Genomic DNA, 16,000 nt, shown 5'->3' on the forward strand with positions numbered 1-16,000 from the left:
TGTTTACCTGCCACGTCTGCAGGTTTGGCCGATCGTGGCTCCCACTGGCCGCGGTTTGCTGTGCCCGGCCAATGGGGGCTGTGGAAAGTGGCGGCCAGTACATTCCCTCAGCCCGTGCCACTTACCATATTTGCAGTGAAGTTTGCATCAGTAAAGACATTCATAACTTCTTAGCTAAAAGCAGTTGGGAAAAAAATGGTATGAGCCAATATAGCTACCTGTATCTGAATTTATTCATATTGTAAGGCTTTCTTATGAAGAGATTTGTTTTGCAAGACTGAATCTGTGGCTTGTCTGATAGGATTTGCTTGCTAAGAGGTGGATGTGCTCTTATAATTAAAGTCTCTGTTTAAAAATATTTATTTAATAAAATTAAAGATGACAAAAACAAACTTTCCATTTGTTTGTTTTGATTTACAGTACTTTGTACTGCTATAGTAACTTCCAATGAGGCTCTCAAGTTCTTTACATCCATTAATGTTCACAACACTCCAGATAACATAGGCACTGTTTCCCATTTCGTAATTTGTTACTATTATTTCTTATTAATATTGGATTTGGCACTGTCCAACACACAAAAATAAAGACCATCCTTGTCCTAAACTTATTATCTAACATACATAGGACACTCTGGGAGAATCACAAAGGGAGTAACTTAGTTATTTGGATTTAGTTTTTGTCATTTATAGCTGGGGAAACTAAAGCAGAGAGAGGAAAGTTACTTTTCTAATGTCACACACAAAGTCACTGTCAAATCCAGGAATAAAACCCAGTTCTGTGCTTTAACCATTAGACCACGCTTCCTCTTTTAAACTATATCTGCTATCCTTAAGAGACCTAAGAATCAGATACGCATTAATTATAAACCTAAATTAATCCCTACTTAAGGCCCACTTTTTCTGTGATGATGACAAGAAACTATGTGACATCTATTTATTCATTTTACTTATACTGTGAGTTAAATACTCATTTATGTGGAAGAAAGAAGACAAGGGAAATCCATTCTGTTTGTGTTTAGTTTCAGTTATTAGAGCACAGATGTCTCTGTAAGGGTTGGGAGGAAGTACTGTGCAACAGAGGAAGAATTTGAACATTCAAAAAAGTGAGCAAGCATTTAATGTTTTACTATGCACGTACAAATAACAATTTTCTGCTTACAACTTAGTGAAATCTAAAGAGATTTACTTGAGGACAGCAAAATCTCTTGCCTATCTTCAGCAGTCGCCTCCTGACAAATGTCAACACCCTGTTCCAACCCCCCTGAAGCCTTGAACTGCTAAAAATATAATTTATTTTGTTACAAAGCTAAAACTAACTATTTTTCATTGACCTTAAAAATGGCTGAACTTTATTGGACCAAACTTTCCCAGAAAACTGAACTTGAAGCAGACACTAGACATGAAAAATGTCAGCCCAATGGACAAAGCTACAAGCACATGAAAACAGTAAATTGTAACGTAAAGTGTTGGACAGCCCTGGTATACAGGTCATTGCTGCACAGAATAAAACATATAAAAACTGTTTTGAAAACTAATAACCTTTAGTTACCCACTGCTTTGCATTGAAAGATCTCAAAGCACTTTACAAATGTTAACGTAGCCTTTCAAATGGCCTGGGAGATGGCTAATTACAGTGGAGTCACATCTTACGCGGGGACTTAGGAGTCAGCGTGTAAGGCAAAAATCGCGTATAGTCAAAATTACCCTTGAAAATCCCTTAAATTGCCCATAAAGTACAGTATACTGTACATGGTTTTGTGTATACAACCCTGTACAGTAATATGTATAATGTATACAGTAATGTACAGTGTATAATAAAGAGTACATATGCAAAATATAATTTTACAGTACTGTATTTTTAATTACAGGGGGTAATTACAGGGGGTTGTCGGGGCTTGATGTTGATCCAGGAGATGGAGGTGACGGAGACTGAGTCGTAGACAAAGTGGATGGCTCTGGTTCAGCTCAAGAAGTTGATTGCGTAGGCTCATCTGCTGCTGGTTGTTTTTCCTTGAAAAGCACAGTGATCAGCAACTGTCGCTGTTGTCTCTTGAGCTGCTCAAACATTTCTTGATACGGTCTCAAATCGTCCGTAATACTACATGTGATTTTAAATCATTCAAGTGTTTCGCTGCTTGGAACACTTCAGCAAATTTATGAAGATTCCAACTTGTTGGCTCTTTCTGTTCGTTGTCATCATCTTCATCTTCTGTAGACAATTTTATCAGTTCCTCTAACTCTTCTTACTCAGTGTTTCTCTATGGCTCTCAATTAATTCTTCAATTTCTTCCTCAAGGATGTGGATGAAGCCATCACCACCCACTTGCCTGGCCACCTGAACAATGCATTTCACTTCTTTGTCAATGGTCAGGAAACCCTTAAAATCATTCACACATTTTTTCCATAGGTTTCGCCAACATACATTGACTGTTTCAGGCTTGATTGCATCCACTGCCTGTTTAATATAAGTGATGCAATCAGTAAGGTTGAAGGACTTCCAACACTCCATCACATTAAGATTGGGATCAGCATCCATAGCGCTACGTATCCCTGAGAATGTAAGCCTCGTGTACGTGGCCTTGAAACAGCAAATCATGCCTTGGTCGAGAGGCTGGAGGATGGAGGTGGTATTGGAAGGGAGAAAGACGACTTCAACATCGTTATGCGCAAACTGGAGTGCCGCAGGATGGCCAGGAGCATTGTCTACGATCAGCAACACTTTAAAGTCAAGTCCTTTCCTCTTCGAGGCACCGCTTAATCTCTGGAATGAAACACTTGTGGAACCAATCCAGAAATAATGCTGCTGTCACCCAAGCCTTTTTATTTGATTGCCAGAACACAGGCAGGAGATTTTTGTTCTTGCCTTTTAGGGCAAGGGGATTTGCAGTCCTGTAGAGCAAGCCCGGCTTTATCAAATGCCCAGCCGCATTGCCACAAAACAACACAGTCACGCGGTCCTCAGCTGCTTTGAAGCCAGGGGCTTGTCTTTCTGATTTTGAAGTGTAAGTGCGGTTGGGCATTTTTTTCCAGAAGAGCCCAGTCTCATCAGCATTAAAAACTTGTTCTGGAAGTTAGCCCTTTTCTTCTATGATTTTCTTTAATTGTTTGGGGTAGGCTTTTGCTGCCTCTTCATTGGCAGATACAGCTTCACCAGCAGTCTGCACGTTTTTGAGGTTGAAGCGGTTCCTAAAATTCTTAAGCCAACCTTGGCTGGCTCTGAATTCCTTCTCATCAGAAGGCTGTCTCTCTTTGGCAGGACGTTTGAACAGCGCATAGAGACTAAGAGCCTTTTCTTGCAACATGTTGCCATTGATAGGCACACGTTTACGGTTCATGTCTTCCAACCATAAGTTTAATGCCTTTTCAGTCTTCACTAAAGCCTTATCATGCACCTGGCTTGTCACCTTAGCAGTTATTGGAGCACTTGATGCCATGGTTTGATGAATTTCTCTCTCTCAAATCTTGATGGCACGGATGCTAGATTTGTTGCGGCCATATTTATGCGCCATGTTGGAGACCGGCATACCTTCTCTCAGTAAATCCAACACAGCCAGTTTTTGCTCTAGTGTTGGAACAGATCGCTGTTTCTTCGGTTGACAACCAGAGGAAGTAGTTGGCTTGCGTTTAGGGGCCATGTTGTAAGAAAAATACGTACAGTATCTTTAAACACTAGAATCACACTCAGCGCGGCAAGATGCTCACACTATGAGAGGCACAGGGGAACTGAGACCGACTGAGGGAACAGCAGATTCACGTCTCCCATCTCATGCTTGCTCCGGGGCATACGCTCATTGAGTGGAATGGTGGGCGGAATTGCCCACACTATTTACAGGTATCTTGTTATTTTTCTTTTTTTTTTTTGCCGAACGCATATAGTTGAATTCATGTAAGTTAAATGCGCTTATGATGCAACTCACCTGTACAATGATCCTTTTGGCAGAGAGGGGATTACTGGGGAATTGGCAAGTTTAGTGTTATACCCAGGGTCACATACGGGCTTGTGAACTTGTTTCTAATCACACATTAACATGGGTTAACTGCCATGAGTATAACATGTCTGTGGGTGGTAGGTTTCCAGCCATGTGAGTTAAAGCAGGGTTGGAGAGTACAATGTAGCCAAGCCTCACGGCCAAGCAGAGAAACCAGGAGCCCCAAATCCCTGCTCTAGGCCACCAGCTCTTCCAGCCTCCCCGTTGGATCTGTCCCGCCCTGCAGTGGCGGGCATGGGCATAGGAGCTGGGGATACCACCCCACCTCCTGGCTTGAAGCGGTTTCCATTCTATGCAGGGTTACAGTTTAGTTCAGTGGCTCTCAGCACCCCTGGGCCCGGGCCAGCACACAAGCAGCAGCAGCAGCAGCAGCAGGAGGAGGAGGAGGAGGAGAGGGGACAAGGGCAAGATCAGGAGCAGGCAGGGTCATGGGAGCCGGGAAGGAAACAGCTGGAGCGCAGCGAACTCTTGCCCCTGCCCAAGGTAACCTCACCCGGAACCTGTCAGCTGGGCCAAGCGCCTTTGGCAGCCCCGCCTCTTTACACGTACGCATTTGCGTGGCCAATCGTTGCTCCGTTCGGTTTCCGGCGTCGGACGCGGTATCTTAGATACGGGGGCGGGGCTGGCTCAGACCACACGGGACTGAAGGGGTGCTGGGTACCCGGCGAGCGGCTCGGGGTCTCGCGCCGCCGGACTCGTCCGCTCTCCCGGGCCGGTCCTGGCCGCGGTGCGTTTCCTGGGGGGTAGCGTCTGTCGTTCCGGGCCCCCGGGCGCGCTCCTCCCAACCGGCTCCCCCGGCCAACCGCCGTGGAGTGGCCCCCGGGTGGGGGGCGGGGCTCGAGGATTTCGGTTGATGGCGGCAGCGTCTTGTCACTGACCCGCGGCGGCCCTGGCGTCAGGTACCCTGCCCCTCCCCCCCCCTCCCGTGCACGTGCGGTCCCGCTTCTGCCCGCTCCCGGCGCGGGGCGGAGCCGGGCCGCTGCCCGCTGGGCTCGGGTCCCTGCAGAGAAGGGGGGCGCGCACCCTGGAGGCTGCAGGGGTCGGTCCGACTTCCCCCCTCCCCGCCCGAGGGTCTCCGCTGTGGGCGCTGAGCCGCTCCCCAGCGCGGCTGCATGGGCTCAGGCGGGGGTGAAATGTCCCGAGCCATAGGGCTGCCACCGCCAGCCCCGTGGCCCTCCAGCAGCCTGTGGGGAGCTCTGGGCTCGGCCGCCCATCCGTGAATGGTCGAGACGTGTTAGCAGAGAGAGGGCTCGGAGCAGATAAATTAAACGGTGGAATTGATGAGCTGTTTAACTAATAGTCCGAGATCAGTTACTATTGAATATGTACGTTATGGTGGCACCCAAAGACCCCGGTCGGAGTTAGGGTCCTGGCTAGGAAACTCATTTCGGGCCCCACCCTAGTGCCCTCACCTCCTCCCGCACCTCAGCCCCCAATTTTGTGAGCATTAATGGCCTGCAATTTCCATACCCAGATGTGGCCCTCAGGCCAAAACATAGATGCTGACTTCTGCTGGTGGGTGCTTGACCTCCCCCTCCGTCCCTGGCCCTGCCCTGACTACATCCCTGCCCTGCCCCAAAGTCTCCACCCCCTCCCTGCCCCTATTCCAACCCCTTCCCCAAATCACTGCCCTTGTCCCGCCTCCTCCCCTGAGCGTGCAGCATTCCCGCTCCTTCTCCCAGAGCTTGTTATGCCGCAAAACTGCTGTTTTGTGGCAGCAAGCACTGGGAGGAGAAGTGGGGACGCGGCGCGTTCAGGGGAGGAAGCGGAGGTGAGGTGAGGTGAGCTGGAATGGGGGGCGGGGCAGGGAGGCTTGGCTGCCGGTGGATGCATAGCACCCACCAATTTTTCCCCATGGGTGCTCCAGCCCTGGATCACCCACGGAATTGGCACCTATGGGCCAAAATGTTTGCCCACCCTGATTTATAATGTGAACGTGCTAACAGGGGAAAGGTGGGTTGCAATATACAAGCCAATGAGTCTGGTGAAAAATTAGAACAGCTTTGTTAGTTACATGTATTGGAGCCTTTTTTTTAAAAAAAAAAAAATAGTATTTCAGTTTTCCCTAACAATCCCTGTGGAACCTTGCTCCTGGATCTCAGCTTGCCAGCATGAGACTGGGGAAACTCCCCTAGCTGGTAAGGACTTTAAAGTCTTGAGTGTAGCAGCATAAACTAGTGGTTCTCAACCAGGGGTCTGGGGTCCCCTGGGGCTGTGAGCAGGTTTCAGGGGGTCCGCCAAATAGGGCCAGCGTTAGACTCACTGGGGCCTACGGCAGAAAGCTGATGTCCCACTGCATGGGTCTGAAGCCCAGGGCCCTAAACCTCATCATTCAGGATTGAAGCCGAAGCCTGAGCAATGTAGTTTCATGGGGGACCCCTGTGGTATGGGGCCCCAGGCAACTGCCCCGTTTGCTGGCCCTGGCTTTTGTATGCAGAAAAACAGTTGTGGCACAGGTGGGTCGGGGAGTTTTTATAGCATGTTGAGGGGGCCTCAGAAAAAAAAAAAGTCTATACCATGGTTCTCGACCATCAGCCAGACCTTTTTGGACCAGCATGTGCTGCCCCTGCGGGGTAGGGATCCTGCCCTCCACTTAGATCATTTTTAACTGTTGCCAGAGAAGAAGGTCCCCAGAGGAGCAGAGTCAGAATGGCTGCGAATCCAGCCCTTCTGGATGCAAGCTCCTCTTCTAGGTAGCTTAGTGTCCTAAACCTACCTTCCAGTCAGATCTGTTATGTTCTAAAACTATTATTTTGGGTATTTCTGCATGCTGTTCTGCCTGATTTCTTCATTGCTTTAACACAGATAATTTTGATGCCAAGCTGAAAGGGTACCACAAATCCTACAGTGCCATTCTTCAGACATTCCTTTCATTCTATATGGGCAGTTTGTTTGACTGCTTGATGTGGCCTATTGTCAAGGCCAATGCAAGTGTCCCAGAGTTGGCACTGTTGAAGCAAGAATTTCTGGCCCTGACAGTACCCCCTCCCCATCTGTGTTAGAGGCTATGATGCAGCTATTGCTGCTCTTTGGATTCAGATGAGCCAGAAAGTGTATCTCTTGCCAAATACACCTCTATTACTGAGGAATATTAGTATTGATTCCACAGGTGAGGATCCTAATTTTGGCCAGTTTTTCTGCAGAAGCTGTTGAAGAAAAGCTGATCTTCAGCTGGCTCAATAATCTGCGAAAGCCTTAAAAGAGTTAGCTGGGCCAGGAACCTCTCACCAATAGTATTGCTGTATCCTTGAACCTTACTTTGGGCCATCTGGTTAAGATGTGGCAGATCCCTCACACAACTGCTTCATTCTCACAGATGGTTGAGGGAAAAAAAATTTCCTTGAAGATGCTGCTGGCTATGTCTCACATCCTGCTCATGAGAGCTTTTTGCTAGAGAGAAGACCCACCACATTTATAGTACTGGGATGGGAATAGGGGCAAAATCATGAGCTGCAGAACTGGGATTCTTCTTTGTTACTTTGTGGCTACAACTTTTGAAGCTGTGGACAACTGTGACTTCATGGCCAGGGTTAGTTAGACCTTTGGGTGGGGGGGGGGGGGGGTCCTACATCCTGGTCAGTTGTGTTCCCCAACAGAAACTTCAGGAGCTTAAGAATCTTATGCATGAGGTTGCAGATCTGGAATGGGTAAACTGTGTAGTCTCCTTTGATGTAAGTAATATAAGGTGAGATCTGGTGCCTCAGATACATATCTATAGGTCTGTTTGACTGCACTTTCATGCGAAGTCTGATTCTTGCAAATATCTCACCCCCTATATTGTAGGATATTAATGTGATCTGATGAAAGCGCCTTTTGAAATACTCAGTTCCTGTGAGTTGAAGATTCTTACATGGAAAATCTTTTTTTCCTGTGTCAAGGTTCCTTCCCCACTCTGTACTCTAGGGTACAGATGTGGGAACCTGCATGAAAACCCCCTAAACTTATTTTTACCAGCTTAAGTTAAAACTTCCCCAAGGTACAGACTATTTTCCTTTTTCCCTTGGACTTTATTGCTGCCACCACCAAGCGTCTAACAGATATATAACAGGGGAAGAGCCGGCTTGGAAACTTCTTTCCCCCCAAAATCCTCCCCAAACCCTATACCCCCTTTCCTGGGGAAGGCTTGATAAAAATCCTCACCAATTTGCATCGGTGAACACAGACGCAAACCCTTGGATCTTAAGAACAATGAAAAAGAATCAGGTTCTTAAAAGAAGAATTTTAATTGAAGAAAAAGTAAAAGAATCACCTCTGTAAAATCAGGATGATAAATACCTTACAGGGTAATTAGATTCAAAACATAGAGAATCCCTCTAGGCAAAACCTTAAGTTACAAAAAGACACAAAGACAGGAATATCCATTCCATTCAGCACAGCTATTTTATCAGCCATTTAAACAAAACAGAATCTAACGCATATCTAGCTAGATTACTTACTAAGTTCTAAGACTCCATTCCTTTTCTGTTCCCGGCAAAAGCATCACACAGACAGAGAGAACCTTTGTTTCTCCTCCCCCCACACCTTTGAAAGTATCTTGTCTCCTCATTGGTCATTTTGGTCAGGTGCCAGCAAGGTTATCCTAACTTCTTAACCCTTTACAGGTGAAAGGGTTTTTCCTTTGGCCAGGAGGGATTTTAAAGGTGTTTACCCTTCCCTTTATATTTATGACATCCTGGTGGCAGGAATTTCTGCTTGTAGCGTGAGTGAATGGCTCAATCACCTTATTTAAAGTTTTACTCATCCAAGATTTGTCATAAGGGTGATAACTTTAATGAGCCTATCATCCTTCCTTTGTTCTCACACTTGCAGCTCTTTTCCCAAGACCTTGAAGTTAGGTGGTCTTTGGGGCAGACAAAAGCACTTGAAAAATCTTCCTAACTTTATTTTATAGTAATTATCAGGAGGACTGTCTAAATAGTGTCAGAGTGCATTTTTTTTTTTATCATGACATAGCTGGCCTGAAAGAGGAAGACATCAAGGCTCAGTTGATGAGAGGCAAGGCTGTCACCACTGCGTGTCCTAAAGCAATCTCCCTTCTGACAACTGCAAAACAGCTCTCTGTGCACTCATAGAGAGAAGAAATGTATAGAGTATTACTGCTTACATCCTGCGTCCAGGAGAGAATCCCATTTTGGAATCTGTTCTTCAGAGTTTGTTTCCCAAGTTGAGGAGGCCAAACTCTCCTATCCCAAAATAAAATAAAAATGTCTTTGTGATGTCCGTCACTTGAAGTTTGCCAAAGTGCTTTTTTTTTTTTTTTTTTTCTACTTATGGTTTACATTTCCTACAGGCTTCAGCATTCATAGCCTCTTGGGATTTTTTTAAAGCAGTATTTTACTCCTCTTTTAAGAAACAAAATAAATCCCTGCTGTAGAGCTGATACTTTCATTGTCTCAGACAGTGGAAATCTAAGGCCAGGGAATGAGAATCTTCTTAGAAAGCTGTCTCCAGAGAAGCAGAATTATAAATACGTATTTTCCCTTCATATGTTTTAGTTATGATATTTTGCTACCAGTTCTGTTTGAAATTCAAAGTAAAGGCTCACTCAGACCAAGACAGAATAGCTCCTATTACTTAATGTGCTCAGATACAGAACATAAATACGCAGATTAAAAAAGTCTGCTTTACTTCTTACTAAACATGGTGAACTACTTACATTTTTTCTGATGTACAAATGAGACTACATTGAGGATTACTAATAAATTGTAAATATTTCTTTGGAAGCAACAGTACGGTATTATCTAGATTTCGAAGTCAAAAAATGATAAAACTGATGGGAAAATTAGAAGTTAGTTTATGTGGAATTGCCTTGAATCTCAAAACACAAAACCAGCTCAGTTGGTAAACATAACTTTCCATTATCTTTCTCTACACTAGGGAATTTCAAGATATTCCCACTCATACATGCTACCTCTGGTTCTTAGCAGGTTTAATTGATGTGGTAAAAACATTGGAAGCTGCTGGGGTCCTTGGCTCCATTAGGGCTAGTGCCAGGATAGATGAACTGCTAGTAGACCAAAATTCCCTAGTAATGTCATGGCTGTAGAGGCAGGGCTTTGTAGATTAAGTTTTGTTTAGAATTTGCAGTTTCGAGTTTAATATTGTGACTCTTATATTATCCTCTGTGTAAAATGTTGATTAGACTTAGTTGTGGGAGGTCTTGTTTATAAACTTTCTGTAAGGTCAATCATTATTGCTAATCACATGAACGGTACCTTTTTGTATTAAATGCCATATCTTAAGAATTAAGAAAATAATGATTACATATTTACATTTAATAAATTTGAATTTCTTTCTTTCAATATGATGTTTTAGTGATGAAAACAACCCATTTCTTAATTTGTTGGATGTAAAGCGTATTAAACATGGAGAACTTTATTCTATATGAAGAGATTGGAAGAGGAAGCAAGACAGTTGTTTATAAAGGAAGAAGAAAAGGCACTATTAATTTTGTTGCAATTCTTTGCACTGATAAATGTAAAAGAGCTGAAATAACTAACTGGGTAAGAATAATGTTTATTACTATTTCGGTAGGGAAATGTAGATACAAATACCAGGTACTCCTTCACATACAATTAATTTGTCACAATTTATAGTTGATTGCACTGTTGTTGTAGCCTTGTTGGTCAAAGCAGGTGAGATAATATCCATTATTGGACCAATGTCTGCTGATGGAAGGTAGAAACTTTCTAGCTAGACAGAGCTCTTCTTCTGGTCTGTGGAGCTCAAAAGCTTGTACATTCCACCAGTAGAAGTTGGTCCAATAAAAGACATTACTTCACCTACCTTGTGTGTGTCAATTTATAGCAATGTTTTAAGATTTTAGATTCCAAATTCCCATAGCTTAAATGGGGTTTTTTGTAGGTGTTAAGTCATGGATTCCTCCTAAAGTCCCTCACTTAATTTCAGTCCTTTTTTAGCACAGATGTAAACACATCTGCTCATAAGTGGTTAACTTGTGCTGGTCATAGAAGCTGTCATAAATGTAGTGATTGTTTTTACTTTGTTACTGCAGTGTTCACTGGGAAAATACAAGTCAATTGAAGTACCAGCCTCCCTCCTCTCCCATATATACATTGTCTTAAGTACTTTCTCTTATTGTTTCAGTAATCAACACTTACTGAGTCACTACAAAGTTATATCCTTGGTTAAAAATGCTCAGAATATTTTGTTACTTTTTGTATTGAGCATATCCAGCAATTCTTCTACCACAAACTGCAGTAAATGTTGCACATTTAGGCTTCCTTCCTTCCTTTTTATTTAAGATGGAAAAGGGGAATGGAGAAATTTCTACTATTTTCCCCCGTGTCCCTCAAAGCTGTGAACCGTACTTTATTGGAGTTGACCCATCTTTCAACATAAATGTAGCTCCTGGGCACCTCTCAGTGATATTTGGCTGACCAGAGGGGATTACTCAAGAATAATGGAAAACTCTTTCCTTCTCCAGGACTCACTGTACCTGCTTCTTTCACACTTCTATCTCTCACTGGCAAAGAAGCTAAGGACGTAACTTTGACCCTGAACTCTGATCTACAACATGGGAATGTTTTCTTCTGTCACTGGATAGCTATGCTGACCCTGGCCTTCTTTCTTAAACTGTTGTTTTTTTGTTAACCAGTTGAACTGTTTTGAGGAAAATTGACTGTAGTTCTGAACATAGGGAAGTTGGGGTGGGTGGTGGGCTTGTGCCAAAAGGTACCTTCCCTCTGTATTTTTGATTGCATGATTTGAGTAGGAATGTGACTTCTTAAAAATTTGGTGGCATTTGAAAAGCTAACAAGATGGGGAGAAAGGAAACTAGAATTACTTTGGATTGCATCTCTCCCTCTCCCTCCCCCACTCCCCCCTCGAAACACTAATATATGAATGCAACTCTCCAAATACAATATATAAATATTCTGTTACAGGTTCGTCTTACACATGAAATTAGACACAAGAACATAGTAACATTTCATGAATGGTATGAAACAAGCAACCATCTCTGGCTTGTAGTGGAGTTATGCACAGGTAAGAGATGCTAACTAAATAAAATATGTTAAATGGGAATTTCATGTCATAAATTTATAACAGAAAAAAGTTTATTCAAAATGTACATTTTAACTTTTTTTCCTGACAGTCTATTTAAAAACATAAATGAAAGGTCAGAAACTTTAGTAGAAAGTTAGCATATAGAAATCATTTACAACTGGATTCCTAGAAAAATGCCTCCAGTTGTATTCTCTTCCACTTCAATGTGTGTTTCAAGAGTTAACTGATATGAAACAATATAATTGGATTTAAATAGCTTGGCAGATGATGCCACTGCTGCAACTTGCAGAGCACCACTATGAATTCTTGAAGGGGATGAATAGATAAAAGTTGTTCAAGGAAAGGTTAGATTTCTAGTGCCTGTCAGCTTTTTGGTACTTTCCTAAATATTTTTTGAGAATTAAAAATAGAAAATATGCCAGTAAACCTAAAACATAAATTTGACCAGATGAAAGATATTGCTTCATTTTCCTTTTTGGAAATCAAAAGGGGAGTCTGCTGGCTAGTGTTATATGAATTAAGCCATCTCTTCCAGTTGACTTGAAACATCCTTTCTTTTATGTTAAGACACCAATTTTGGAGCTGAATGAACCTGAGGACTGCCCTATGCTTTGTGAACTGGGTGATTCTTTGGTCTGTATTAGGTTATCTCTATGTTATCCAAAAAAGGTTTATTGAAGGGCTTTATCCAGTTGTTATGACGTGCATGGTTTGAACTCTAGGATAGCATTATTTCCCATGTTTGACAGAAATAAGTGGGCTAGATACTGAGGTCAAACTTTGAAATTTGGCTGCCTAACATTGGCTTCCTAGTAAGGACCTAAATAAAATAAACTTTCTGTTCTCGAAGTGCTATGAAGCTTCAAATGCCACTGAAAATGGGAGCTGCAGATTCTCAACACCTCTGACGTAGCCAGGCCACTTCTAATCAAGTGTATGATTATGGAGTTGGGTGACTAACTTTATACCCCTAAGTTTGAAAACTTTGGCATATTTTTCTAGTCTAATTTGTTGGCAAATATGACAGGTTTCAGAGTAGCAGCCGTGTTAGTCTGTATTCGCAAAAAGAAAAGGAGTACTTGTGGCACCTTAGAGACTAAATTGGTTAGTCTCTAAGGTGCCACAGGTACTCCTTTTCTGTTGGCAAATATGTTCACCTTTGAACAGGCAGCCTTTTGTTAAATATAGAGAGAGTATTAATCATTTCTGGCAATCATACAGTTTCTACTAAGGCTCAACATAATCATGATATTTCTAAAAAATCTTAGTTACCATATTTTTAAGTACAACAAGTCTTAGGTCCTTCATTAAATTTGTTCAGTTTGAAAATAGCTTTTGAAGTGTGGAAAATGTATTCCATTTTGAATATCCAACATATCTCTCTTGCAACAACATGAATGATTTTTTTTTTCTTGATCAGATCAAGTATAAATTTTGTTGTGCTTTCTTCCCTCCCTCCCCTCCCCCCCCATATTTTTCTCTGTATTTTTGGCCTTATTGAGTTGGACTATTTTATATGCAGTTTTCTAAAATAAAGTGATTAAAAACAAAACCTTAAAACAGGAGCTTAAGAATTTGGTATGGGTGTTTTTTTTTATGATGATGATTTATTTAATGAGTTTATGGGGTTACTGAGTTGTTTTGAAGGAATGTCTCAATTATTAAAACCGCTCAAAACAAATGTATAAAGGAAATCACTGTAAGGTTCAGGAACCTGGGCAATAATGCAGAGATACAGTAACTCCTCACTTAACGTTGTAGTTCTGTTCCTGAAAAATGTGACTTTAAACGAGACGATGTTAAGTGAATCCAATTTCCCCATAAGAATTAATGTAAATAGGGGGGGTTAGATTCCAGGGAAAATTTTTTTTGCCAGATGAAAGACTATATTTTAATTATAAATAAATAAAATATATATACACACACACACACAGAGACACACACAGTTTTAAACAATTTAATACTGTACACAGCAATGATGATTGTGAAGCTTGGTTGAGGTGGTGAAGTCAGATGGTGGGATATTTCCCAGGGAATGCCTTACTGCTAAATGATGAACTAGCAATTGGCTGAGCCCTCAAGGGTTAACTCATTGTTAATGTAGCCTCACACTCTACAAGGCAGCAGAAATGGAGGGAGGGGAGACAGTGTGGCAGAGAGACAGTGTGTGTGAGAGAGATGTGCATTTCCCCTTTAAGTACGCTGACCCAGTCTTAAGTACGCTATCTTTTTAAGTTAATCAGCAAGCTGAGACCACAGCTGCTGCCAGGAAGCTCCCTCCGTCCTGAGCCCTGTCATGTGTCCCCCTGCTCTATGGAGATGGGGTAAGCGGGGTGCAGGAGCAAGGAGGAGGTGGACACCCTGATATTTGCGCCCCCCCCCCCCGCAAGCAGGAGGCTCGGGGAGCAGCTCCAAGGCAGAGGGCAGGAGTAGCACATGGCAGTGGGGGGAGGGACAGCTGAACTGCAGGCAATTGATAGCCTGCTGGGCGGCTGCTGCACAGGGAACTAAGCGGAGCGGGGAGCTGATAAGAGGGCTGCCGGTCCACCCTGGTTCCAAGCCCCAACCAGCTAGCTGCAACGGGCTGCTCTTCCTGCAAGCAGTGGACAAAGCAGGCAGCTGCCAAACAATGTTATAAGGGAGCATTGCACAACTTTAAACGAGCACGTTCCCTAATTGATCAGCAATGTAACAACGAAACAAGTTAACCAGAATGACTTTAAGTGAGGAGTTCCTGTAGTTCTCATACTCTTCCTTTTATCATTGGGAGGAAATTGTTTAGCAGATATTGGCTACTATTGATCAACATCCAGATATTTCAGTGGATTCAGTGTTGGTCTAAAATAGGTTTCTCTTATGTTAAATATTTTCTGTCATAAAAGTGTACAGAAGTAAATATTTTTTAAAACAGTATCACATACTAGAAAGGTGCCTTAATACCGCAAGCATTTTTTAGACTGCAGTCAAGTGTTTGCTTAGAAGGATGTGTATTGTAGATGGGGCTGGTAGCACCACCTTTTATTAAGGTTGCCTGACACTTCAGACCTTGTTTTCAGTTTTTAATAATTTTGCCAGACTATAACTGTTTGGGCTGAAATTTCCCATGGTGTATGTCTGCCTCATGTTGAATTTTTTCGGAAAATTCCAGCCAAAATGTTTATTTCCAAGGATGAGGGTAGGGGAGAATACATTTTGACTGTGTGTTTAGTGTGGTTTTTTTTTTTTTTTGGCAACCTTTATTTGAAAAGGTCTAATGCCTCCATGCTTTGGAACAAAGCCTTGAAATTTGGTGGGGGGGTGGTCTTTGTATCAAGGATAAGCCTTTTGCTGCCCCTCTAAAAATCCTCCCAAATTTGGCCAAGTTAAAAGCTTTTGAAAAATGGTAATTTGCACATGCTCAGTAGAGACCTTTTCAATTTTAGCAGCTAAATTCTCTGCACAATCTGTCCTCATGGAGTTATATTCCAGCCCAGGGCTGAAAAGGACTGTAACAGAGCCTTTGGAAGCCAGGTGGTCTAGCGGGTAGTGTACTCCGTATTGCTTCTCAGTGGGAAGGCCTTTCAGTCCAGTTCCTCATCTGAGGATGGATTTAGCTTCACCTTAGGTTGCAATGTCCTTGTCCTCTTATCAAAGGTGGAGTGAGATTGGAATGTGATTTATGCCTCTCCTGCAGCAGGGGTAGGGCCCGGGCTCTTCAGTCAACAGTGTCCCGTGCCCTATAGTGCCCTTGAAATTACCTTTCCTGGGTCTGCTTTCTACCATCTGTCTCTCATGGCTCCAAGTCTAATCTAAGGTAACAAAAGAGAGAAGAAAAGACGGCTAAACCTTTAGCCCCAATGGGTCTCAGCATGAAGTCCTATTCCTCACAGGGAGACTTCTTCAGCAACCTTGTTCAGGACCCCTTAGGGTAGGTCTGTTTTCCTCCCCTTGACTGAGCTGGGTAGCTCTCTTTTTTTAAGCTTCCTTTCTAGTTGGAGCATGCTC

At 43.0% G+C, this 16,000-nt stretch overlaps 1 protein-coding gene across 8 annotated transcripts in view; it reads left to right on the forward strand.

Annotated features, from left to right (window-relative positions):
- Positions 1 to 4,594: 4,594 nt before the first annotated feature.
- ULK4 (unc-51 like kinase 4) overlaps positions 4,595 to 16,000 on the forward strand; it is a 386,015-nt gene continuing 374,609 nt past the window's right edge. For 6 of the 8 annotated variants that reach the window (XR_012667172.1, XR_012667171.1, XR_012667173.1 and 3 more), the window contains exons 1-3: positions 4,595 to 4,715; positions 10,304 to 10,491; positions 11,896 to 11,995. Coding sequence is in view for 5 of the 8 variants with exons in the window: in XM_048838838.2 (XP_048694795.2) it covers positions 10,354 to 10,491; positions 11,896 to 11,995 (238 nt within the window). In the remaining 3 variants the exon portion in view is untranslated. The other 2 variants (XM_048838839.2, XM_048838837.2) reach the window with 2 other exon arrangements.

The sequence above is a fragment of the Caretta caretta genome, chromosome 2 (genome assembly GCF_965140235.1).
Source record: "Caretta caretta isolate rCarCar2 chromosome 2, rCarCar1.hap1, whole genome shotgun sequence".
Classification (NCBI taxonomy): domain Eukaryota; kingdom Metazoa; phylum Chordata; order Testudines; family Cheloniidae; genus Caretta; species Caretta caretta.